Genomic DNA, 27,727 nt, shown 5'->3' with positions numbered 1-27,727 from the left:
TGAGACCATTGCTTCTCTCTCCCTTAGAGGTTTTCCAGATGCTGCAGTTCTTGCTGTTGTGATTTCAAAGTAGAGACAAAATAGGTGGAGACAGGATCAAAATTGATAGAGAACATTATTCTTGGATTTCTTCTGAAAATAAGAGAGATGGGAGAAGAGAATTTTTAAAATATGTAGTATCCTGAACAGACCAAGCAACATTCCCCAGAAAGCAAGAGATATGATCATTATGCTCAAGAAACTTTCTCCCTAAATTGAGTTGATGATGATAATACTAGATTAAGTAACTTGCCCAGGTTCACAGAGCTAACTCTTGATTCTGAAACCTGCATACTTAACTTTTACTGCTTCCCTGGTACATAGTGTAGATTGTCATATATTTTGTCTGATTTAGGAGCAGTGTGATAAAATACAAGATAAATGGCTGTCCATCATAGATTTGGACTTCCCCTGGTAGATGGTGTAAGACTTGAAGCTATCTACTGTTTCCTCTCTCCTGTCTCTCTAGTCAGCCTTTCCTATTTTGTACAGATCAACTGTGTAAGATCATGGTAAGCAGTGGTAGCCTTTTCTTTTTTTTTCTCAGCATGATTTTCCCCAGCCCCTGCTGCTCCCAAGTGTGAGACACTCTTCTAGCAAAACAGATTGGAGACCTCTGGCTGGCAAAATGAGACTTTTGGAAGTCAGGGTAGCAGTTCTGACTGTTAGTAACTGGTTCAGTGATCTTAGATGGGACAGTTAATTTCTCTGGCCTCTTATCTGGAAAATAAGTAGTTTTTTGTGGTTTTCTTTGAGACAGAGTCTTGCTTTCTCGCTCAGGCTGGAGTGCTGTGGCATGATTCACTGCAACCTCTGCGTCCCTGGTTCAAGCAATTCTCCTGCCTCAGCCTCCCCAATAGAGTAACTGGATTACAGGCATGTGCCACCATGCCCAGCTAGTTTTTGTATTTTTAGTAGAGACAGGATTTCACCATGTTGGCCAGTCTGGTCTCAAACTCCTGACCTCAAGTGATCTGCCCACCTTGGCCTCCCAAAGTGCTAGTATTATAGACATGAGCGACCACGCCCGGCCAAGAGTGATGTTATCTGTCCCTTCTTACAAAATTAAGGAATAATTTAACAAAAGTCCCAATAAGATGCCCAGATTATAATTCATAATAGCTACTTCAGTTGCCAAAAGAAGTGAATTTGTATTTTCCATTTTATGTATTCCCTTCTCAGTAGACATATGGTATCAGAGAGAAGCAAATTGTTGATTTCAAGGGACATTTTGTCAAAACTTGAAGACCTAGATAGATTCAATTTTTCTAATACCGGAGGGAAAATGCGAAGCGCCGAAAGTTTTTTTTTTTCTTAACAGACATTATAAATACCCAGTTTTTTAAAAATTCAGAGATTACAAAGAGATATTTAATGAAAAAGAAGGCTCTTCCCCATCTCAGTTTCCTCTGTGGGTATCTATTAATCCCAGTATCAGTGTCTTACTCACCCTCCTAGAGATGTTCTATGCATTTGTAAATGGACTATACATATTTTACATTGTTTTCACTTCTTCCCTCCCCCCCCAAATAATGTATTTTATGTTTCTTTAATATGAATGCATCCAGGGCTGGCTTATTTTTATTGTTCCATTGTATTCTGTTCTTTTTTTTTTTTCTTAAATCAGCTTTATTGAGGGATAATTACATACAATGCTTATTTAAACATAGAATTTCACCATATTTAAACATATAATTTGATGAGTTTTGGCATAGGTATGCAAGTTGTGTAACTGCCTCCACAACTATGATATAGAGCTGTTTTTCTGGGGTTTTTTATTTCTATTGATTTTTTTGCTTTACTTTTATCTATGTCATTTTCTTTTATTCTGCTTGCTTTGGATTTAGTTTGCTCCACTTTTTCTAGTTTCTTAAAGGAGAAACTCAGATTATTGATTCGAAACCTTTTTTCTAATATAAACATTTCATGTTATAGATTTTTCTGCTTTAGCTATATCCAACAAATTTACTAGTAAGGCAGCAATATGGTACAGCGCTAGGATTCCCCTTGTTTGCTCTTGTTCTCTCAAAACATCATAGTCCTTCACTGCCTATTGTCCAGTTTCATAAAATCAGTGTTTCATCTATTTTTCTGGTTTTCTGATTATTTAAAGGCAGAAGAGTAAATCCAGTCCTCTTTTGGCTGTAAATGTAAGATTTTTTTTTTAAGCCTTTAGAAGGATGTTTACTTTCTTTCTAAACAATGATTAAATAAATACCTGTGTAGTTTCATAATTTCATAATTGTGCACACATATCGTAGTACTCTTAAGGGTATATTTTAAATCGTAGTACTCTTAAGGGTATATAACAAGACTTTGGAGACAAACCAGAATTAAGCTCTAGTTTTACCACTTTTAACCAGCTATGTTCAATTTTTTTTATAATTGATAATATAAAAGATAATAATTTATCTTTTTTTAATATTGAAAAACTTATGAAATTTTCAAACATTCACAAAACAGGGAACAGTATAATTAACCCCTATATGTTCGTTACACATATTTAAGAGTCATCAAGATATTGCCACATTTGCTTCATCATCTCTCTTTGTTGTCCCAGTTCCCTCATCTGTAAAATAAAAGTTAAGAGTACCTTACCTCACAGCACATACGAGTATTAAATGAGTTAATGCCCGTGAAGTGTGTGCAGCTGTGCCTGTCAGGTAGTGAGTGCTCTGGAAGCATTTGCTATGTTAAATGATTGATTACAACTTCTTGAGCACACAGGGGGGTGATAAATGTGTTGATTGGGAATTTGGAGTGGTGAGTCACATTCCAATTGTTAGAGGTTTTATGCATAAATATTTTTCCTTTTTGTTTTGTTTTGTTTTTAATTTTACAGACAGAGTCTCACTCTGTCACCCAGGCTGAAGTACAATCATCATAGTTCACTGTAACTTTGAACTCCTGGGCCCAAGCTATCCTCCTGCTTTAGCCTTCCATGTAGCTAGGACTACAAGCATGCACCACCACACCCTACTAATTTATTTTAATTATTTTTATTTTTATTTTTTTGAGACAGAGTTTTGCTCTTGTCACCCAGGCTAGAGTGCAATGAATGTCGTGATCTCGGCTCACTGCAACCTCCGCCTCCCAGGTTCAAGCCATTTTCCTGCCTCAGCCTCCCAAATAGCTGGGGTTACAGGCATGCACCACCACACCCTGCTAATTTTTTGTATTTTTACTAAAGTAAGGGTTTCACCATGTTGATCAGGATGGTCTAGAACTCCTGGCCTCAAGTGATCCATCCTCCTCGGCCTAAGAAAGTGCTGGGATTACAGGTGTGAGCCACCGCGCCCAGCTACCTGACTAGTTTTTTTGAAAAAAAATTCTGTAGAGACAGTGTCTTGATATGTTGCCCAGGCTAGTCTCAAACTCCTGGCCTCAAGCAGTCTCCCCACCTCAGCCTCCCAAAGTGCTGAGAGTACAGGCGTGAGCCATTGTGCTGGGGGTATTTTTACATTTTAAAATTTTGATTTCTGATACAATAAATAGTAGCAGATATTACCCATATGAAAAATATTTCTTTGAGGCCCTCAGTGATTTTTAAGAGGGTAAAGGATTTGCACTAAACTTAGTAATTTGTGTTGGTTTTGTCAATCCTTAAATGTATCTACTTCCTAAGTATACCACTTACGTGAATGCTATTAGTTCAGGAGTCACAGGATCATTTCATTAACAATGTCAAAATTTTGAGTTCTAATTTATCTTTGCTGTAAATTTTTGACTTTTAACTTATCTTTGCCCTAATACCAAAGGCTATACTCCACAATTTTGTCAAAGTATGGAGGCATGACCTAGTTGATTCTTAGAAGTCTTAATTCTTAGAATAGAGAAATAACTTTCCCCCTTTTTTTTTTGCAGTTCACCTAATGTTGCCAAAAAATTTCATGTTGGACATTTGCGTTCTACCATCATAGGTAAGTGTTTAGTTTCACATAAAATACTAAACGTGCCTTTGAGGAAGTATTTGATAGTTTAATGGTTTAATGCTTAAATAACAAAAGAACAAAAAACAAAAAGTTTAAATTTATATGAGCCTTACGCTAATTCAATATTACATGAAATGGACAACGTTGGTTAATAACGATGGAAACAGAAAATTCATTTCAAAACCAAAAGATTCACTGAGAAACTAATTTTAACTGCTATCTATGTTATGATTTTTAACTTTCTAAAAGTAAGTATAAATATGGAGAAGACCTGAAAGATGCAAAAGTAAAAATAGTTATGTGGGGATATATAACCCTTCAAATTTTTTTGCTCATATATTTTGTGGTTTTTTTGTTGCCCAGGCCGGAGTGCAGTGGTGCAATCTCAGCTCACGCAACCTGTCTCCCAGGTTCAAAGGATTCTCCTGCCTCAACCTCCCAAGTAGCTGGGATTACAGGCATGCGCCACCACGCCTGGCTAATTTTTGTATTTTTAGTAGAGACAGGGTTTCACCATGTTGCCCAGGCTGGTCTCGAACTCGTGACCTCAAGTTATCTGCCCACCTCGGCCTCTCAAAGTGCTGGGATTGCAGGCGTGAGCCACCACGCTCTGCCTATTCATATATTTTGTTTATATAAAATACATAACAATTTTTGTCAAAATTACAAAGTGCAAATAACAATTTTTATTAAAAATTCACCTCAGTCATGTGAGCACTTAGTGGAATGTTCAAGACTGGAAATTAGAACAAGACTATTTCTGGCCGGGTGCAGTGGCTCACACCTGTAGTCCCAGCACTTTGGGAAGCTGAAGCAGGCAGATCATTTAAGGTCAGGAGTTCGAGACCAGCCTGGCCAACATGGCGAAACCCCATCTTTACTAAAAATACAAAAAATCAGCCAGTGTGGTGGTGTGCACCTGTAATCCCAGCTACTCAGGAGGCTAAGGCGGGAGAATCGCCTGAACCCGGGAGGCAGAGGTTGCAGTGAGCTGCACACCACTGCACTGTGGCCTGGGCAACAGCTGGATTCCGTCTCAAAAAACAACAAAAAAAGACTATTTCAATAAATAGAGATTACTATGTAGTACTTCATAGTTGTAATGCTTCAGTGTATAATATACTTACAATTTTCATTTATTTAGCACGTGTCATGCAGCAGGTGAATTTAAAAACTGAAATTAAAATTATATAATATTGGAATTGGAAGGGACTTTGGAGTTTATCTCAATCTAATCTCACTTCCAATGTAGAAATCTGTCCTATTGCATGCTTAAGAGAAAGTTGTTTAACCTGTACTTCAGTACTTTTCAGAATTGGAGAAATTAGTACTTGTGACATAGATTGTTGTGGGGTCAGCTCTCATTGTTCTTGGGCAGCATTTTAAGAGAAGAAATGACAGGACTTGATGAAAAAGTATAAGAAATATACAATATAAGAAAAGTTATGTGAGTAAGTCAAAAGTATAGGAGTGAGTAAATGATGGGTAGGGTATGATAAAGTTGTTTTCACAGTTGAGGGAAATATTTGGACCAGTTAGAGATAATATTTGAGAACTTACCATGCTGTGTCTTCATGTATTATATAATTCAATTTTATAACAGCCCAGTTTGGTAAATACTGTTAACTCTGGTTTATGGATGAAGAAATTCAGCTACCAAAAGTAACTTTCCCAAGATTCCAAAGTATTGTAGCCAGGATTTGAAATTAGGCAGTCTGATTCCAGAAGTCTAGGTTCAGATATTTAATTGGATTTGTGATATAACAAGGGGCTAAGAAGAAAAAAAAAAAGAATATGCTATCTTTGTACCAGCTGGAAAAACTGGGGTTCCCGTTGCTGGGACTTTATAGATTGGGAAAGTCTAGAAGTAGGGAAGCTGGAAAAGAAGATAGCTGCAGTAGTTTAAGATAGGTATGGATATTGGTGAAGGTTTATTTGCAAAAAACTAAATCCATTCTTAGTAAAGGTAGGAGAGGATTTATTATAGGATATTGAATGGTTTACAAAGTTGTTGGGACAGCTGCAGAAGCTTTGGATTAAGCTGACATAAATAACTCCCAAAACTGCACTATAGAACTTTGTCATCAAGGGAGCTCCTGCCTCTTCTGCAATCACTTCCACTGCTCTAGAACCATGCTGCCACTGCCGTGGTCAAGAAAATGCCACTACTCCTGCCATGCCGTCTAGAATCCATCCAGTCTTAGGAGGCAGCCCCATATACTTTCAGTTTCTTTGGTGGCCATCATGGAATACTAGGACCTCTGTTCATGGTGTCACATAAAAACAAAGCCTCCACAACTGTGCTTGTCATAAAAAAATAGAAGTAGCTCCCCTTCTAAATCTTACACAGACTGTCTCTGATTGCCCAAACCTAGAAGACTTCTGGAACTCTAACAAAAAGAGACTCTGGGAATTGTACTTTTTAGGTTTTCAGCCTCGGCAGTAGATGAGGGCACACAAGAAGGAAAGCGGAATAGATGTTGAGTGTGAAACCAGCATCAGCAGTATGGGAAAGTGAAAGCTTTAGATTATTACATGCTGTTAGGGAGCAGGCATGCAGAGGGTAGATGTTAGTGATTAAAAGGAGATAGAATGAGCTATTTAGAAAACACAAAAAGGGAAAATACAGCAGTGAGGCTTCGGTTCTTAGGACACAGACAAATGTATTTCTTGTTAATTACTGGGATTTTTTTTTTTCTCTCCTTGAAATTGACTAGAATAGCAATTACTCTAACGTGTTCTAAAATCCTATTAATAATGTTGATGAAAATTCTGTTACTGTGAAATGTGAGATTCTTTGGAATAACTGCCCTACAAGTAATTTCTTACTCCCTTTCCATAACATATATGAAAACACAATGATGAATATTTTAGTTAAAAACAATAAGTTGGTAAATTTTGTGAAAAGAATTTTTTACTTATGCTTTGATAATAGAGAAGTACGTGGTTCTTATGTCAAAAATGGATAACAAGAATGAGAAACTATACTTTATTGATTACTAGGAAATTTTATAGCAAATCTCAAAGAAGCTTTAGGACATCAAGTAATAAGAATAAATTACCTTGGCGATTGGGGCATGCAGTTTGGTAAGTACGTTTGAGATTTTATTTTTCATTTCATTGTAAAATTCAATTTTTAAAAACTTTGATCTTCTGGACAGAATATAGGCAGAATCCCATTGGATGAAGTAGTATGTCCTACCTATTTTTTTTTTCCTAATGGCTTTTGTGCATATTATCTTCTATTTATTTGAGTAATTCTCACCACACAAGTTACCTTTGGGAAAGGTAACTTCACACATTCAAAGACGACCTGGGCCAGGCATGGTGTTTCACTCCTGTAATGCCAACATTTTGGGAGGCCAAGATGGGTGGATCACTTGAGCCCAGGAGTTTGAGACCAGCCTGAGCAACATGGTGAAACCCTGTCTTTACAAGATACAAAAAAATTAGCTGGACATTGTGGCATGCCCTTGTATTCCTAGCTACTCGGAAGGCTGAGGTAAGAGGATCGTGTTAGCCCAGGAGGTCAAGGCTGCAGTCCACTGAACTCCAGTGTGGGTGGCAGAGGAGGACCATGTCTAAAAAAAAAAAAAAAAAACCCCAGAGTAAGACCTGATGTAAGCTTTTTTGGTTTTAATAAAGAGGAATTGCCTGCTTTTATTAGTTAAATGTAGAAGTGAGTATACAGGGAAGAAGTAAGTCTAACTGTGTACACCGTTCTCAACCACAGCCCTGCTGTTTTTCAATCTAAGGACATCCAGCCTCCCTGGGCCATCCTACACGAAGTAGGATCCACTATTATACCATAGCCAGTGGCCCAGAAGATAAGCATAGGGTGATACTTTGGCTTCCCCTTGAACTGTACAGTGAGGGGCAGGAGTAGGGTGGGGAAAGTCCAGAAGGAAAAGAGAAAAAGAGAGGAGTGCGATCCAAACAGTTAAGTACTACCACAAATTATCTCTCATATAATGAGTTTACTCAGAACCATTCCTAACTCATGTAAACCAGTAATCAAGGTGTGAGAGGGCAAGGTAAATGAAGTTGTTATGGTAGTGAAGGACAGGGTAGATTGTGAAATACAAACTTTTTTTTTTTTTTACTTTTTTTTTTTATTATACTTTAAGTTCTAGGGTACATGTGCACAATGTGCAGGTTTGTTACATATGTATATATACACGTGCCATGTTCGTGTGCTGCACCCATTAACTCGTCATTTACATTAGGTATATCTCCTAATGCTATCCCTTCCCCCTACCTCCTCCCCACAATAGGACCCGGTGTGTGATGCTCCCCTTCCTGTGTCCAAGTGATCTCATTGTTCAATTCCCACCTATGTGTGAGAACATACGGTATTTGGTTTTCTGTTCTTGTGATAGTTTGCTGAGAATGATGGTTTCCAGCTGCATCCATGTCCCTACAAAGGACACAAACTCATCCTTTTTTATGGCTGCATAGTATTCCATGGTGTATATATATGCGCCACATTTTCTTAATCCAGTCTGTCACTGATGGACATTTGGGTTGATTCCAAGTCTTTGCTATTGTGAATAGTGCCACAATAAACATACGTGTGCATGTGTCTTTATAGCAGCGTGACTTATCCTTTGGGTATATCCCCAGTAATGGGATGGCTGGGTCAAATGGTATTTCTAGTTCTAGATCCTTGAGGAATGGCCACACTGTTTTCCACAATGGTTGAACTAGTTTACAGTCCACCAACAGTGTAAAAGTGTTCCTATTTCTCCACATCCTCTCCAGCACCTGTTGTTTCCTGATTTTTTAATGATTGCCATTCTAATTGGTGTGAGAAGGTATCTCATTGTGGTTTTGACTTGCATTTCTCTGATGACCATTGATGATGAGCATTTTTTCATGTGTCTGTTGGCTGTATGAATGTCTTCTTTTGAGAAGTGTCTGTTCATATCCTTTGCCCACTTTTTGATGGGGTTGTTTTTTTCTTGTAAATTTGATTGAGTTCTTTATAGGTTCTGGATATTAGCCCTTTGTCAGATGAGTAGATGGCAAAAATTTTCTCCCATTCTGTAGGTTGCCTGTTCACTCTGATGGTCATTTCTTTTGCTGTGCAGAAGCTCTTTAGTTTAATTAGATCCCATTTATCAATTTTGGCTTTTGTTGCCGTTGTTTTTGGTGTTTTAGACGTGAAGTCCTTGCCTATGCCTATGTCCTGAATGGTATTACCTAGGTTTTCTTCTAGGGTTTTTATGGTTTTAGGTCTAACATTTAAGTCTCTAATCCATCTTGAATTAGTTTTCATATAAGGAATAAGGAAAGGATCCAGTTTCAGCTTTCTACTTATGGCTAGCCAATTTTCCCAGCACCATTTATTAAATAGGGAATCCTTTCCCCATTTCTTGTTTTTCTGAGGTTTGTCAAAGATCAAATGGCTGTAGATGTGTGGTATTATTTCTGAGGGCTCTGTTCTGTTCCATTGGTCTGTATCTCTGTTTTGGTACCAGTACCATGCTGTTTTGGTTACTGTAGCCTTGTAGTGTAGTTTGAAGTCAGGTAGCGTGATGCATCCAGCTTTGTTCTTTTGGCTTAGGATTGTGTGAAATACAAACTGTAAGAAAATCTCTGGTGTTACTGCCGTGTATATTTTAAGAAACATCTCTACTATCTAATTTCTATAAAGCATTCTCTGACACACAGACACACCCTTGCCCATCTTCTCACATCACCAATTTCCTAGTATCCAGCTCTACTCAAATATGGTAAGCCTCCTGTCTTATATTCTTATTCGTATGCTTCCCTGCCCTACTGAGGCATGTTCCTTGAAGTCGTAGACTGACTTTTATATCTACAGTGCTACATGTAAGAAGCACTCTAAGAAGAGTAGACCTTGAATCTGTTAATAGTACCCTTACTATTCACTGTGGAAGAATCAGAATACTTGCCCTGCATTTAAAAAATCAACCTGTAGTTCACAACAGCTGGTAGTCAGAGGGCTAGGCCCTAGGCTCAACAGTCAGACTTAATGGATGGCACTGATTTTTATTAGTTTGACCGATTTAGACATTTCACAGGCATTAGCAAATATGTGATTAGGGTATTCATTACATTTTAGCCGCAGGATTTCATTATAGCAGTTTTTTCTCTAAAGGACTGCTATGGTTAATGATCTGTCAACATTTCCATTATAACCATCATTGTTAAAGAATAATTTTGCTGTTTCAGCTATTTCCATTTGAAAGTTGGCAGTTTCTAAGCACAGAATTAGTTTTTGAAAATGTATTAGGCTGAATGTTAAATGGAATTGGCCTTTACTTTTCCCATTTTTGTGTTTTGGAACACTGAGCATCTTTCCACACTCTGCTTCAGCCACCATGAATCATAATCACATTTGCTCTTGCTTGAAAGTGAATAGAGCTTCAGTCATCCTTCCTGTTCCTAAGTTCCAAAGTATTGTTATTCCTGTCTCCTGTGTTCAGTCACATCCTACTTTCTACTGAACCTTGTATAGAAAAATGTGTATCAGTAAAGCCCTTTAGATCTGAAGCTTGGTAATTGATATAGAAATAATTTTTTTTTTCTTTCCGAGATGGAGTCTTGCTCTGTCACCCAGGCTGGCGTGCAGTGGCACCATCTCAGCTCACTGCAACCTCTGCCTCCCAGGTTCAAGTGATTCTCCTGTCTCAGCCTCCCAAGTAGCTGGGATCGCAGGCATGTACCACCATGCCAGGCTAATTTTGTTTTTTTGTTGTTTTGTTTTGGTTTTTTTGAGATAAAATTTCACTTTTGTTGCCCAGGCTGGAGTGCAATCGCACGATCTCGGCTCACCGCAGCCTCCGCCTCCCAGGTTCAAGTGATTCTCCTGTCTCACCCTCCCTAGTAGCTGGGATTACAGGCATGAGCCACCGCACCCAGCCATAAATTAGTTTTTAAAGTAATAAAACTAATGTTCCTCTTACCCCACACTGCATATATCCTTTCAAACGGAAATTATGATCATCTTTATGCAGAATATCGTGAGTCTACATACTCCCAGACTGTACTAGGAATTTTAATTTGTAGTTTACCAACCTCAGTTTTTGGTTGTTTTTTTTTTTCTTTCTTTTTTTTAAGGTACAAATTAACACTATCCCTGAACTCTGAATTTATCATCAAAGACTGAAAAATTATACACGGTCAAATTTAAGATTTTTGTTGCTTGGCTACCTTGAACCTGAGAAATAATCAAGGATGTTCCAAGTTTTACCTTTTGCTGTTTTCCTCCAATTATTTGTTTAAGAACTAATATAACAACAAAACCATTGTTGTCTTCATTAATGTCTTCCTAAAACATTAATGCCTACAAGTTTAAAAAGAAAGTTTGAAAACACTTTCCATCAGTTTTTTTTTTTTTTTTATAAATTTTGAGTGCCTAGTGTCTAGCATCATGATGTCACTTCAACGGAGTAACTGCATAATAAATGTTTATTTTTTAATGTCTGCTAGGGTGGTGTTTGGCACTGTTAGTACAAAGACAAATTAGTCCAGACTCTACCTTTGATGAGCTCATAACCTATTGGTTTCTGTGAACTTAATTTCAGTGATCTGTTCATTATATTTATGTATATTTATATATCTATTTAATATATTTATGATTAAATATATTGAATTTGACTTCTGTCAGTTTATAGAAGGAAAAAGTGTATTTTGTAATAGTTCTCAGGATACATAATATGACAGGTTGCTCTTTTTATAGAATTATGCATATTCCTGTCATGCCTATTCTCTATTGTTCAACTTGATAATTTTTCATTTATGGATTATCATGGTAGGTCTTCTGGGAACTGGCTTCCAACTGTTTGGCTATGAGGAAAAATTGCAGTCCAATCCTCTACAGCATCTCTTTGAAGTAAGTTGGCAAGAAAACATTTCAAAATTTTTTCAGAGTACTGTGTAGCTTAGTAACATATTTTTAATCCCAGAGGTTTATTTTTATTTATTTTGAGACAGGGTCTTGCTCTGTTGCCCAGGCTAGAGTGCAGTGGTGCAATCTCAGCTCACTGCAACCTCTGCCTCCTGGGTTCAAGCGATTCTCATGCCTCAGCCTCCCAAGTTGCTGGGACTACAGGCGTGTGCCACCATACCCAGCTAATTTTTGTATTTTTAGTAGAGATGGGGTTTCTCCATGTTGGCCAGGCAGGTCTCAAACTCCTGACTCAGGTAATCCACCCACCTTGGCTTCCCAAAGTGCTGGGATTACAGGCGTGAGTCACCATGCCTAGCCTCCAGAGGTTTAAAAAATATGTTATTTAAAACAGGGAACCAAAACATAATTGAAAATGTTGCTTTTGGCTGGGCATAATGACTCACACCTGCATCCCAGCACTTTGGGAGGCCAAGGCAGGAGGATTGCTTGACACCAGGAGTTCAAAACCAGTTTGGGCAACATAATGAGACCCAGCCTCTACAAAGTAATGAAATATTAGCCAGGCACAGTGGCCTGTTCCTGTAGTCCTAGTTACTTGGGAGACTGACTGAGGCAGGGGGATTGCTTGACCCCAGGAATTTAAGGCTACAGTGGTCATGACACTGCACTCCAGCCTGGACAACAGAGCAAGACCCTGTCTCAGAAACAAAGAAAATGTTGCACTTATTTTTACTAGGTTATTTTTATTTCTTAATCTAAGATTTTTTAAATGCTCTTTTAGTTGATTTGGGACAGTATTTCTTCAGGTATAGAATCTTTTTGGAATAAACATGTAAGATAATGATTCAACACAGAAATTTCTCAATTTTCTGCCAGTTAATATGTACTGCAGCTATTTTCATGGTAATAACTGTATATCAATTAGACTTGAAAAATGAATATTTTTGTTCTTTTTCTGGTGTGGGGAATGGCATGTCTATTTCTCTCTGAAATCGTGTGTGCTTTTCCCGTTTACAACTTTCACCTGGTTTTCCTGGCTTTTGTCCAATGTGAATTTCTGTCTACTCTATTTCATTTAGTCCCCTGGATACTTTGCTTCTTTATCTTCAGTTCTTCCTGAAGTTTATTAATAAAGTCCTTCCTGTCCAAACAATCTCCAGGGATGTGTTTCCTTTTCGTTGTCCTTGTTGTTATCTCTGCCATTTCTGGGCCTCGCAGTGGAAACACAGATACGAAGTCAGCCATATTGGCGACAGATCAGGGGATCAAACTAAAGATGTTCTGCTTGTGTGTGAGGAAGAGCACTTGCAAAAATAATGCTTTACTTCTCCAGCTTAAACCACACAGAGTGCTTCATCATTTTCCTTTCTGTTACGTGATTTTTCCCCTGCAGTTGGCTTTGCAGTTAAATTGAACAAAACATACTCCAGTTTTTTGTTTTTTGATTTTTGGTTTTTTTTTGAGGAGCCTCACACTGTTGCCCAGGCTGGAGTGCAGTGCCGCAATCTTGGCTCACTAAACCTTCACCTCCTGGGTTGAAGCAGTTCTTCTGTGTCAGCCTCACGAGTAGCTGGGATTACAGGTGCCCACCACCAGGCCCAGCTAAATTTTTTTGTGTTTTTTAGTAGAGATGATGTTTCACTGTGTTGGCCAGGCTGGTCTTGAACCCCTGATCTCGTGATCTGCCCGCCTCGGCCTCCCAAAGTGCTGGGATTACAGGTGTGAGCCACTGCACCCGGCCCATATTCCAGTTCTTAAAGACCTTTAAAGGTTTGCCATTTTCCCCTGAGTCCATGCCAATACTGCACTCTAAATGACTGCATTTTGATTTATAACCAAAAGATTTCTCCTCTCTTTCCCATTAAGAATTTTATTGATAGGCAGGAATTTAAAAATTAATAATTCTTCATGGTTGTCTATAAATAAAGCATGTTCCCTTAGTGCCTGGAGTTTTTACTGTATTTATTTATTTATTTTTACACTTGAATAATTTTACCTCAAGCTTAACCTTTCATGAGATCCAGGCCCAAAGATGTTATATGTAAAAATGTTTATTTAAAAATAGAATGCTTGTTCCCCAGTGCCACAAAGAAATATCACTTGAGCATAAATTTAATTCTCTCAGCAAGGCCATTTTTACTCTGCAGAAAGGGTACACTCGCCAGCAGTTTTGCCACGAGAGTACACTGAACAAAGGAGACAGGGTCTTTTATAACTTGATATGTCCACCCTACTGCTGTATCCAGTTTCCATTGGCTGGAATGGGACCTCACATTCTGTATTTGTCCCGATTGGCTAGCAACTTAGAACTTTTCAAGAGGCAAAGGCAGGGGAGAACAAAGGAAGGAGGAAGTTACTTGTGGAATGCTGAGAAAGGTAAAAACACCTCCAAATAAGGAAGAGGAACGGGCTATCACCTAATGCTTGCTTGGACCATTGTAAGCATGCCAGGGTAGATATTTAGACTAAACTGTGGGAGCTAAGAACACAAAGTATATTGATTTCTTTATTACGGCTAGCAGATATTTAAGAATGTTAGCACAGGTGTTTGAATACATTTTACTTCCACAAGAAGTCACTATTTGTCCTTAATTAGACAGGGAAGAAAGTGTCTTTGAAGAGGAACCTCTACTTCACTTTTTACACAGAGATACCCCATGATGCAGAAAATACACATACCTGCTTAGAGACCTTGTGTCATTGATTTAGAGTGCAGCATGACATGTGAGAGTTACTCTTTTTATCTTTCTTCTGCCCCACCTCAAAAGATTTTATTTAATCTTGCAAATAGTAAACCTTTGTCTTCTATGACATTTTATTTTTATCATTTATTTATTTATTTAAGACAAGATCTTACTCTGTTGCCCAGCCTGGAATATAGTAGCACAGTCACGGATCACTGCAGCCTTGACCTCCCACGCTCAGGTGGTTCTCCCACCTCAGCAACCCAAGTAGCTGGGACTACAGGCACACACCAGCACACCCGACTAATTTTTTGATTTTTGATTATTTGTAGAGACAGGGTCTCCCTATGTTGCCCAGGCTGGTCTCGAACTCCTGGGCTCAAGCAATCCTCTACCTCAAAACTCCCAAAGTGCTGGGATTATAGGTGTGAGCCACCACATCCAGCCTATTTCATTTTTTAAATAGCAGTAGGGTCTTGCCATGTTGTCCAGGCAAGTCTCAAACTCCTGGCTTCAAGTGATCCTCCCACCTCAACCTCCCAAAGTATTGCGATTACAGGCATGAGCCACTGTGCCTGGCCCTACATAGGTATAGGTTTTGTGGGGTTTTTTCGCCATTTTGTGGAGGCGAAGTCTCAATATGTTGCCGAGGCTGTGCAATATTTTAAATATTTCAGGAAAATCTGTTTTCAAACTCCACAGAAACCTAAGAGTATGTTCCTTTCTATGCAGTTTAATATAATTTCCTGCCTTTAGAGACTCAAAAATAGTGGAAGATCAACATCTGTGTCAGAGGTTATTTACTGATGGTAAGGCATAAGGGCAACAAGGTACTTCTGTGAATAACTAAAAAGTCGAATAATAATTGTGTTGCTTTCATTAGTGTTCTTTTGCCTAATAGATTCACCAGGAAACTGCATTTAAAGACAAGAGAAGGCAAGTCAGATACACCCACTTTGCTATTTGTAACAGACGACAAGACCATTAGAGTACTCACTTGCTCTTTTCCTTCTCCTTTTGCAGGACAGAAAACATGCAAAGCCTAAAATGGCAGCCTACAGGTTATTATATATTTATGCAAATTTTGTAGACTCAGTTTGCATTTTAAAATTACATTTGTCACTTTGGATTACTTTCAAAAACAACTGTTAGCATAAATGAGGAATTTTTTTGAGCTTTAAGCAAATGTTAATAAATGATGATGTTATTCTGTTTCTAAAAGAAAATAGCGTAGGTGGTAATACAGAGGCTCTGCCACATGATTATTTCTGGTCACCAGAATAGGTGACCAGAAAGTCAGAAATATTCTAAGCTTGGAAAGTGCTTGGTGTATTGGTAAATAATGTTGGTTGATATTCGAAGGAAAACTTTAAGACGATCTGCATTTATTCTTTCTTATTTGTGAAAATCTGTTTTATCAAAGCTTTGGTCGAACACTTGTTTTTTTCCTTATCGAGTTGTAGTTAGTAGTGAGTTCTCTGAGAGGAAGGACCATGTCTTCGTTATCTTCCTTATCCACAACCCTGAATACTACGGCTTGCAGTAAATGCCTGAATGAATTTGCTCTTATAGTTCTCTTTTGCCCCCTTCTCTAATTATATATAAGTTGTGGAATATAAAATGTATTGTTTGTCCAGGAAATAAATAACTATTATAGGATATACTAATTACCATTTATCAGAATTGAACTTACTTTGTTAACACAGTTTACTGCGGAGGAAACCACGGGCCAAACCCAGGATTCTGGCACAGGTAGTCTGGCTCCTGAGTGCTCTATGCAGTGAATGCCTACACACCCCCACTATAGAATGGCTTTATGAGCCATTGATTTCCATTGGTTTAATTATGTATATAGAATTTTCCTATCTTTCATCCCCTGAGTTGCTATACCAGGGACACAATTTGTAGTTGAGTTTTGGCACTTTCAACCTTCTGACATATTTGTTTGACTTTGGTAGAGGCCATCCAGTAGCAGATTTTATGGCCTGCCTTCCTCTAAACTGCACCATGATCAATATTCTCTAAATTGCACTATAATCAGTATTAGTATATTCAGTTTCTCAGCTAGCTTGGAAATGATATTATATGATAGTTGCAGAATTTCTTTGATGAAAATATTTAACACCCACAGTCATTTATTGCATTTCCATTTTGGTGCATATGTTTCACTACTGGTTTTTCTCTGTACCTTATAGCATTTTTTTCCCATGACATCTAGCTGTTTTGTATATGGACCTAGGATTTTGTTGGCCAGCATTTGAAACTTTAATTATTCTAATTTTTTTTTTTTTTCCAGTTACAAAGCAGGGAAGTAGTTTTGTTATAGTTCCCTCTTACCTTGTAAATTGGCTGTTAAATAACTAATTTTTTTTTATTTAGAATTCACATTAGTGATTCAGGAAAATATTTGCAGTAAGCTTTAGACAACATATCAAAAAACCTTTCCACTTAATTGAAAAGTAATTTCTTTTTTTTTCGTGATGGAGTCTTGTTCTGTATTTTTAGTGGAGATGAATTAGCTCAATTACTTATTTTTTTACCTACCACATTTTGGCTTTATTGTTAACTGTTTACAATATTGATATATTCAGTTTTAATTATGTGAACTCATTTGAATGTCTTTAATTTTTCATTTCATACTAGGAATCAACTAGCAGCTAGGAAATTTCTGATCAAGGCATGAAACAGCATTAAACAGTGAAGTTGTTTGTTCAAATTATAATCATGATTATTTTTACATATTCTTTTCTAAACAACGAGGTAAAAATTCAATGCATTTTAAGATGACATAAATATATTAAAACAGGGTCTGTGGTTTCTAAGTTTTGCTAACCATCCTTAGCAGTTATTGTCAGTATTTCTAAGACAAGCATGACTATAAGTGGGGTTAGAGCCCCACATCAAGGAGTTGAACTGTGCCCATGTGGCTAATGGCATTCTAGGATCAAATATAAAGGGATAAGAAAGGTTTATCCTACTACTTTTAATTTTCGTGCTTAGCTCTTTATATTTGGGCAGATCAGCCCAAGAGCTTGCTGTAATTATCTCAGTTAAATTCAAAATAAATTTTTACACTTTTTGGCAGGCCCAACATCTAGAAATAGGGAAAAGGGAATAATTTTTTTTAAGGAAGTCTAAGACATTTAGTTTATTCCCTAATGGAAACACAACTGGTTTTTGTGTTTTCTTTTAAAAGAAAAATTGTGTTTCCATCCTCAAAAACTTTACTAAGCCATGCTGTCTTATTATCAAGCCCAAATTTAAAATTGCCTTTTTATCTCATTGTGTCTAAATCTAGCCTTAAAAGGAAGATATCTTCAAAATGTGTACTTGCCAAGAGTAAAAAAGGTTCATGCTAACTGTATAGTTTTATATTGTGCATTTATAGGTATATCAAGAAGTGCTTATTAAAGCTCTTCTCTTTGATAGTGTCAGTTGATTTTCACTAATGTTTGTTTTATAACTACATATTGCAGAAATACTAAGAATATTCACATGTTTTAAGGGCTTTTTGATTTAATTATTTTTATTTTTTAAGAAAGAGAAGATTCTGGTGAAGTTTTTTCTAAAATAGTCTTATCAGTAGCTTGAATGCATAATAGATTTTTAAATGTTTGGTTATTTGAGTTTAAAGTCCTAGATTTAAAAACAAAAAAAACTTCACCCTGGAGAAAGGCTTTATGGAAAAAAAAAAAAAAAAACTGAAGTCTTTTGTGAAAATAAGGACATTTTGCAATGTTTGCTTATAACTTGTGTGTACATGTACATATGTGTGTGAGATAGAATCGAAAACCATTTGTGAATATATATTTATGTTTTTAACATCTGTATACTGGACTGTTAAGCAGTTGGCAATGGCTGGGTCATTCAAAAATCAAGAAGTCTGCAGTTTACTATCTTATGGGGACCCTCTTTGTTTTCCCACACCTTACCAAAATCTTCTTTGTTTTCTAACTGACATTGTACATATTATTCTGGACTTACTAATAGGACTATGTAAACGTCACCTTTTTATGAGATGTGTCAGGTATCCCAAGGCCACCCCTCTCCCCGATTCAGTGATTCACTTGGAGGACTCACAGAACTCAGCATAGCCTTACTTGTGGCTATGATTTATTACAGTGAAGGGATACAAAGCAAAATCACAGAGGGAAAAGGCACATATGGGGTAAAGTCCAGAGGAAACCAGACTTTCCAAACTCCCAGATTTTCCCAGTGGAGTCACACAAGGTACACATACTTCTAGCAGCAGATTTTGAGAGAACATATGAAATGTCCACTGGCAAAGTTCATTAGATACCCTATGTCCAAGGTTTTTGTTGGGAGTTGGTCATGTAGGTACCCTCTGCTTAGAATGTCCTAAATCCCAAACTCCCAGAAGGAAAGCAGAAGTTCAGCCTAAGCTGTATTTTTTGCACACACAGTTTAGGCACAGTGACCACTTTTATCAGTTAAGTTGGTGGAAACATTCCCAAAAATCTAAGTTAATAGATGCCAGCCGGTGGCCAACCTTGCAAGCAGGATGTTTTAAATATAACAGTATCAGGCCTGCTATGTTAACTCTTTTCTAGGGGGAAAAAAAAAAGATAATTTTAACTTTTATTTGGCAGTATTTATTTATTTAAGTCTGTCATTCCAGTAATTAACATAAATCATTTATGAAAGGTGAAACTTTCTTACCTTGAGAGATGTTTAATGCCCTGTCCCATTTGTTGGTAGTATCTAGTGGGTATAAGCCAATGTGTCCTCCAGCAATAAAATCATTTTTTCTATCCAAATACTACTGTCTGGATATTTTGATAATAACACTGTAAGAGTTTAGAAGCCTTATTTTTTCATAGTTTACTCACCAATTTTTATTGCTTTCATGAGACTTTAATAGCTTTCTGAGAATAACGTGATAGTAAAGTTATTGATGTTTCAACCTGCAAGTGAGTTACAATTTGTAAATAAAATATTTGTAGTCCATATGTATGACTTCAGTACTACTTGAACTGTAATATTAGTATTTTAATGTCATTTATTAACATTATATTTTGGAGACTGGAAAATGATTGAAACTACATTGGGAACCCAGATTCCTAGAGCTGGAAGAGTAAGCCTGAGCCCTTAATAAGCCATCAACTCCGCCCTAGTCCTTGGCTGGGTATGGAACTAAACCAGCTAAGACAGGTGATGCAAAATAAAACTCCGGAAGAGGTGTTCCACACAGTTTTTAGGATCCTAAGTTTAGAGTATAATTATACTATCTAAAAGCTGTCTTTTTTACCAAGATCACCTATTTTATTGGTCTTTACACAGTAAGCTGTTTAGAGAACAGTTTTAAAATATTCGATTAAAACAAATGCTAAATCATCCTTTAGCTGTTTTCTTTGCCAGATCGAGCCATCCTACTTTATTCAACCTTTCTCAGTGAAGTTACAGGATAATAATATGGTGTTTCGAAAAAAACAGAAGAAATGCCAGCGTAGTCTTAAATAGATATTCTTACCCTGGGGGTCTGTGGATTTGGACGGAAAGAAAAAATTATACTTTATTTTCCCTAACCTGTCTCAGAAATTGAGTATTTTCCTCCATTACTATATCACAAATTAATTTTCGGCTATTTGGTTATTTCAAAGTAATTCTTTTCTTCGTAACCCTGTGTATTTTATTTTATGAATTTAGAAACATTTTGAGAAGGGGTCAGTAGGCTTCACCAAGGGCCCATGGCAAAAAAGAAAAGTTACACTCTGTAATGTACCCAACTTGGAAAATTTTCAATGAGAATTCTCAGAATGTGCTTTTTTGCTTTCTTTCTGTGTTAGAGATAACAGTGACTGGTTATATACTTCATTTAATGTACTATTGTACCTTTAGGTTTATGTACAAGTTAATAAAGAAGCAGCAGATGATAAAAGTGTAGCAAAATCAGCACAGGAGTTCTTCCAACGATTGGAACTGGGCGATGTGCAAGCACTTTCACTGTGGCAAAAATTTCGGGACTTAAGCATTGAAGAGTACGTTCAGGTTTACAAGGTACTGGTTGACCCTCCCTTCTGCTTTCCCATGATGCGGTGCAGCTCTTGGCTGTAACCTGCATAGTAAAGTTGCTTGTGTTTTAATAATAGATCTGTAGATGAATTTAAAATTAGGACTCAAATTTTGTTTTTTGGGCTGAAAGAACTGCAAAATAATCCTAAACCACTATCAGGTGATATTCTCATACTTCATTTTTATCTGGCTTTTCTGTTCTAGCATTCCTTCACTTTTTCGTATTTATTTTTTGTTCTTTCATTTCCTTAAACCGGTATATGATAGTTAATAAATTCATTTAATAAACATTTGGTGGGTAGGGGATAATACAACAGCAAACAGAAGAGGAAAACCCTTGTTCTCGTGGACCTTATATTCTAGCCTAGAGACAGAGCACAAACTAAACAAATTAAAGATAAAACAAGAAACAACTATTTTTTTATTAGATGGTGTTAGATGCTAGCTGGGGAGATCAGGTATGGAGTCTTTAGGTGGAATGAGGAGAATTTTGTAAAGAAGCCCATGTGACTGGAGTAAGTAAGCAAGATGAAGGACAGGAGAAGGTTGAAGAGCTAGTAGCATATGGGGCATAATTCTAGGATTTCTCTAGGGCTATCCATTGCTTTTTGTGGTGATGGGAATCTTCTGTATCTGTGGCCATCTCCTTCAGTAGCCACCAACCACATGTGGCCTGAAGTGTGAATAGTGTGACAGAACTAAATTCTCAATTTTGCTTAATTCCAGTTTAACAGTTTAGATTGTCACTTGGGCCTAGTGATTACTGTATTGCACAGCACAGTACCACTGTGAGGACTTGACTGGTATAGTGGAAACTATTAGGAGGTTTGAGGAGAGGAGTGATTTTTTTTTAAACAAAAATAAAGAGACAGGTCCTCGCCATCTTGCCCAGGCTGGTCTTCAACTCCCGGGTGCAAGTGATCCTCCTGCCTCAGCCGCCTAAAGTGCTGGGATAATGGGCATGAGCCACCACACTCAGCCCTTGATTTAATTTTTATTGTGTTCATGTGTATGACAGGTGGTAGAGCATCCTTAATTTTGCCTTAGGGTAAGAATAGGAGATTCAATTAACATTTCTTTGTGTTTTTGTTTCTGAACTCTTTTAGCGTCTGGGAGTATATTTTGATGAATATTCAGGAGAATCATTTTATCGTGAAAAATCTCAAGAAGTCTTAAAGTTGCTGGAGAGTAAAGGACTCCTACTGAAAACAATGTATGATCAGGTTCCTGTTCTTTAGTAAAATTATTTGTTCTTTGAAATTGTTATTGATGTATCCTTTGAGTAAGGACAACAGAATGCAGTGTGCAGCTTTCTTGGGATTTTTTATAGTGCTTTTTCCTGTTCAGAGTACTTTCCCACATTCTGTATTTTGCTGCCATAGCAAAAGCTGTTAAGGTTTGGAGAAACGATGTTACTTGTTTTTTTATAAAGATGGGAACTGAAGCACAGAAAATACAAGTGACCTTCCTAAGGTCATATAACCTAATAATGGTATAACTGAAAAAAGGAAATAAATCTTACTATCTTCTGACTCAGTTTTACCTTTTAAAAGAAATCCCTGCCTTTTCAAAAAATATTTAAGGCAGCATGTGAAAATAAGTATACTATAACAGGCTTATAAATGAGGAAAATGATGAAAACAGGAAGTAGAGGCAGGAAAAGTAATATGAAGTCAGAGATGATGTTAGCATATCCCTCCTGGAATTCTGTTTCCTTGCTTATGATAGGTTTTTTTCTTTAAAAAAAAGTTGTGATTGATGAATGACACATTGTATATATTTATAGTGCACAACATGATTTGATATTTATATGCATACTGTGAAATGTTTAAATCAAGCTAATTAACATATCCATCACCTTTACATACTTACCTATGATGAGAACATTTTAAATCTCTGTTAGCAGTTTTCCAATGTACTATGCATTGTTGTTAATTATACTCACAATGCTGTACAATAGCTCTCCCGAACTTACTCCTGTTTAACTTTGTAGCCTTTAACCAACATCTCCCCATTCCCTGCCCTTGGTAACCTCCATTCTACTTCTCTGCTTCTATGATTGGAATTTTTTAGATTCCACATATGAGACTATACAGTATTTGTTTTCTGTGCATCGTTTATTTCACTGAGCATAATGTCCTTTCAGTTTATCCATGTTACCACAAATGACAGGATTTCCTTTTTTTTAAGGCTGCATATTACCTGTTGTATATTTTAAAGTCCACTCATCTGTTAAGGTTAATTCACATCTTGGCTATTGTGAATAATGTTACAATAACTATGGTAGGGCAGATTTCACTTGGACATACTGATTTCATTTTCTTTGGATGTATACCCAGATGTGAGTTTGCTGGATCATATATATGGAGGTTCTGTTTTCAGTTTTTTGAGGAACCTCCACATTGTTTTCCATAATGGCTATACTAACATTCCCACCACTAGTATACAAGGGTTCCCTTTTATCCACATCATTACCAACGTTTATCTTTTTTTTTTTTTTTTTTTTTTGATAAAAACCATCTTAACAAATGTGAAGAAATATCTTATTGTGGATTGTGGTTTTAATTTTGCGTTTCCCTGATGATTAGTGATGTTCAGCACCTTTTCATATACTTGTTAGCCTTTTGTTTGCCTTCTTTTGAGAAATGTCTATACGAGTCTTTGGCCCACGTTTTTGTTTTTCTTTTTTTTTTTTTTTTTAAGTTCCCGGGCATGTGTACAGGATGTGCAGATTTGTTACATAGGTAAATGTGTGCCATGGTGATTTGCTATTTGCTGCACCTATCAACCCATCACCTATTAAGCCCAGCATCCATTAGCTATTTTTCCTGATGCTCTCCCACCCCCCATCCCGCAACAGGCCCCAGTGTGTGTTCTTTCCTTCCTTATGTCTCTGTGTTCACGTTGTTCAGCTCCCACTTACAAGTGAGAACATACCGTATTTGGTTTTCTGTTCCTGCATTAGTTTGCTGAGGATAATGGCTTCTTTGGCACACTTTTTAATTGGGTTTTTTTTGGTGGTGGTGTTGGTTTGGTTTAGTTTTTTGTTTTTGTTTTTCCATTGAGTTGAGTTCCTTATATATTTTCATATTAACCTCTTATCAGATACATGTTTTCCACATACTTTCTTTCATGCTGTAGGTTGTCTCTTCACTTTGTTGATTGTTTTCTTTGCTGTGCAGAAGCTTTTTTAGTTTTATGCAATCCCATCTGTGTATTTTTGCTTTTGTTGCCTATGTTTGAGGACTACCTCCAAGAAATCTTGGTGCCAAGACTTCAGTATTTTCCTCTAATAGTTCTACAGCTCAGGTCTTAGATTTGTCTTTAATCCACTTTGAGTTGAGTTTTGTACATGGTGAGAGATAAGGATCTAGTTTCATTCTTCTGCATATGGATATCCAGTTTTCCCAATGTCATTTATTGAAGAGACTGTCCTTTTCTTTTTATTTTTTTGAGACGGGGTCTCGCTCTGTTGCCAAACTGGAGTGCAGTGGCGTGATCTTGGCTCAGTGCAACCTCTGCCTCCCGGGTTTAAGCGATTCTCCTGCCTCAGTCTCCCAAGTAGCTGGGATTACAAGCACACGCCACCACACCCAGCTAATTTTTGTATTCCCCCAAAGTGCTAGGATTACAGGCGTGAGCCGCCACACCTGGCCAAGACTGTCCCTTTCTTACTGTGTTATTTTGGCACCTTTGTCAAAAATCAGTTGACCTGGCTGGGCACGGTGGGTCACGCCTGTAATCCCAGCAATTTGGGAGGCCGAGATGGGCAGGTCACCTGAGGTCGGGAGTTCGATACCAGCCTGACCAACATGAAGAAACCCCATCTCTACTAAAAATACAAAAATTAGCTGGGTGTGGTGGCACATGCCTATAATCCCAGCTACTTGGGAGGCTCAGGCAGGAGAATCATTTGAACCCAGGAGGCAGAGGTTGTGGTGAGCCGAGATCAAGCCATTGTACTCCAGCCTGGGCAATAAGAGCGAAATTCCATCTCAAAAAAAGAAAAAAAAAAAAATCAGTTGACCATAAATGTGTGAATTTGTATCTAAGCTCTCTATTCTATTCCATTGGTCTCTATGTTTTTGTCTGGTATGATGCTGTTTTGATTACTATAGTTTGTAGTAGATGTTGAGATTAGGTAGTGCGATGCCTCCAGCTTTGTTGTTGTTGTTGTTGGAGACAGGGTCTGGCTTTGTCATCCTGGCTGTGGTACATTGGTGCTTTCTTGGCTCACTACAACCTCCACCTCCAGGTTCAAGCTATTCTCCTGCCTTAGCCTCCCAAATAGTTGGGATTACAGGCATGTGCCACCACACTCAGCTGATTGATTTTTGTATTTGTTAGTAGAGATGGAGTTTCACCATGTTGCCCAGGCTGATCTTGAACTCTTGGCTTCAAGTGATCCACCTGCCTTGGCCTTCCAAAGTGCTGGGATTATAGACGTGAGCCACCACAGCTGGCCCAGCTTTATTCTTTTTACTCAATATTGCTTTGGGTATTTGGGGGTTTTTTGTGGTTCCATATAAATTTTATGATTGATTTTTCTATTTCTGTGAAAAATGCCATTGGAATTTTGGTAGGGATTGCATTGCATATGTAGATTGCTTTTGGTGGTATGGACATTTTTAAAATATTGATTTTTCCAATCCAGTAATACAGGATATCTTTCCATTTATCTGTGTTTTGATTTCTTTCATCAGTGTTACATAGTTTTCAGTGTACAGATATTTTACCTCCTTGGTTAAATTTATTCCTATTTTGGTTTTGTTGACGTTATTATAAATGGAATTTTTTTTTTAAATTTCTTTTTCACATAGTTTGTTGTTGTGTATAGAAATGCTACTGATTTTTGGCCGGGCGCGGTGGCTCACGCCTGTAATCCCAGCACTTTGGGAAGCCGAGGTATGTGGATCACATGAGGTTGGGAGTTCGAGACCAGCCCGGCCAACATAGTGAAAACCCGTCTCTACTAAAAACACAAAAATTAGCGGCTCATGGTGGCGCATGCCTAATTCCAGCTACTTGGGAGGCTGAGGCAGGAGAATTGCTTGAACCTAGGAGGCAGAGGTTGCAATGAGCTGAGATTGTGCCACTGTACCACTCCAGTCTTGGCAACAATGAGAGACTCCATCTCAAAAAAAAAAAAAAAAGGCTACTGATTTTTGTATGTTGATTTTCTATACTGCAACTTTACAAAATTCATTTATTAATTCTAACAGTTTTTTGGCGGAATCTTCAGGGTTTTCTACTTATAAGATCATATTCAGAGTTTTCTATTTATAAGATCATATTGAAAAAAAAATCATATTACCTGCAGAGACAATTTAACTTCTTTTCCAATTTGGATACGTTTTATTTTTGTTTCTTGCCTAATTGTTTTCTAATTTAGCTTTTAGCTCCCTGTCAGCTAAACAGAGAAATACCAGTAAAAGAAGCCCAGACGTCTATAATGTAGAGGCAAACCAATTGCTTAAGAGACATGTCACTTTTCATAGTACCAAAGCAAAATTTCTCCTGTCATATTTATAAGGAAGATGTGAAACGTAGTTAATAGCATCCTCAGTAATGTCCCTAAGGAAAATTTTTAGATTATCATATGCAGATGCCAAAGTTTGGTCATACAGGAAAGACAAAAATCTGTAGTTTTAATACTTGGGTACTTTGTGGCATGTTAAAAATTAGCCCAATATTGAATGTTGTTATACCGTGAATTAGAAGGAAAATGTGTGACATTTCATAGTTACGATGCAGCTGCATCTCATTTTTCAACTGGGTATATTAAAGATTTTATTTCTGAGTACCTTATCCGGAACTACAGATTTAAAAGCTAAGATAACCAAATATTAATTACATCATACCCATTCGTAAGAGATTCTTGGTCATATTCTTGTTTTTTACCATTATTGGTTAAAGCTTGAATTGGCATTGCTTATTGCAACTTGGGTAATAAAAATAGCTTCTGGTTTGCTGAAGATAATGTTTTAGATATTACAATTTTAAAGGTCTGAATTTATTATGTTGCTTCAAAGTTACCTTTTTGCATTTCTAGAAAAGGAACGGCTGTTGTAGATCTCTCTGGGAATGGCGACTCCTCCTCAATTTGTACTGTAATGCGAAGTGATGGTACTTCTCTCTATGCAACCAGGTTTGTAGCCTCTGTGAAGGTAAACATTTGGTTCTAAATCTGTTGCTTTCAGATGAAAAACTATTTACAATTAATTATGCATTATCGAACTCCACAGCTGACGACATTATTCTATAAGCTGTAAAACTGAAGTACTTCATAATCAACTAAAAGTATTTTACAATGGCATGTTGGCAGGAAATGTATACTAAAAGATGACCATATTAGCTCAGGGGTTTCCTCATGCTGTAAAGAACATCTTACATGCACATAAATACCAGACCTCGCTGGGATTTGGTAAAGCAGGCTGAGGGAGAAGGCAGCCATGTCACATTTTTTTTCCATCCATCTCCGTGACTGACCTTTGTGGAAGGGCCAATCTCTGTTCATCAGTAAGAAGTGGGTTTATCAAGCACTCTTATTTCTGGGACAAAGCTAATAGGAAAGAGAAGCACTGGTGGCAAAAGTGTCTCCCAGGCCAGAATTTTATATTAGGTCACAAATCACTTTTGTAACATAAAGTCATGATATTTTGTTGTTGTTATATTAACTACCGTAATTTGTTCCAAACAAATTATGTACCTTAACACCTGTACTTTAAGCAACCAATCAAGTCTCTTAATTTCCCCTTAGGAAATTCATCTCTTACCTTCTATTACTTTTCGACATTTCCCTTTACCAATTCTATGCAATTGGGATTAGGAAATGAGAAGAGCTTATATATCTAAGAGGTACATTGTTTTTCTAGATAAGCAAATATGTATATTAGTAAAGTTTTTTGTATCAACTAATTATTGCTAGACAGATTAAATAAATAAACCCTTGCACAGTAGTTGTAAGAAGTATCCATTGAGAACAGAGGCTCTGTAAGTATTCGGATTTGGTTAGTGTCTTTTGGGCTATCATTAGGTCTCAATTTTTCCAACACCTATATTTTTCTTTGAAAAAAGAAACATCCCGTCAGAAAAGGGGCCCTATGACATGAGATCTCTATAACTATCCTGATTTGGTGTTTTTTCAGGCTGTCATTAGA

General features: G+C 37.3%; 1 protein-coding gene and 1 long non-coding RNA gene across 6 annotated transcripts in view; one reads left to right on the top strand and one right to left on the bottom strand.

Moving 5' to 3' along the window:
- Positions 1 to 27,727, top strand: part of RARS2 (arginyl-tRNA synthetase 2, mitochondrial) — a 72,010-nt gene that overhangs the window by 35,518 nt on the left and 8,765 nt on the right. For all 5 annotated transcript variants that reach the window (XR_001901962.3, XM_009205640.3, XM_003897883.5 and 2 more), the window contains 6 exons: positions 3,904 to 3,959; positions 6,975 to 7,058; positions 11,756 to 11,832; positions 20,394 to 20,552; positions 21,674 to 21,780; positions 26,620 to 26,715. Coding sequence is in view for 4 of the 5 variants with exons in the window: in XM_009205640.3 (XP_009203904.2) it covers positions 3,904 to 3,959; positions 6,975 to 7,058; positions 11,756 to 11,832; positions 20,394 to 20,552; positions 21,674 to 21,780; positions 26,620 to 26,715 (579 nt within the window). In the remaining variant the exon portion in view is untranslated. The remainder of the gene's footprint in view (positions 1 to 3,903; positions 3,960 to 6,974; positions 7,059 to 11,755; positions 11,833 to 20,393; positions 20,553 to 21,673; positions 21,781 to 26,619; positions 26,716 to 27,727) is intronic.
- Positions 26 to 26,688, bottom strand: LOC116275329. Its single transcript, XR_004184340.1, has 3 exons — positions 26,604 to 26,688; positions 19,385 to 19,459; positions 26 to 132 (listed from the first exon to the last, which is right to left on the bottom strand). It is a non-coding gene; the product is annotated as an uncharacterized LOC116275329 (long non-coding RNA).

The sequence above is a fragment of the Papio anubis genome, chromosome 6, assembly GCF_008728515.1.
Source record: "Papio anubis isolate 15944 chromosome 6, Panubis1.0, whole genome shotgun sequence".
NCBI classification, from domain to species: Eukaryota; Metazoa; Chordata; class Mammalia; order Primates; family Cercopithecidae; genus Papio; species Papio anubis.
The sequence above is the reverse complement of the archived record's forward strand: the minus strand, read 5'-3'. Positions and strand labels throughout refer to the sequence as shown.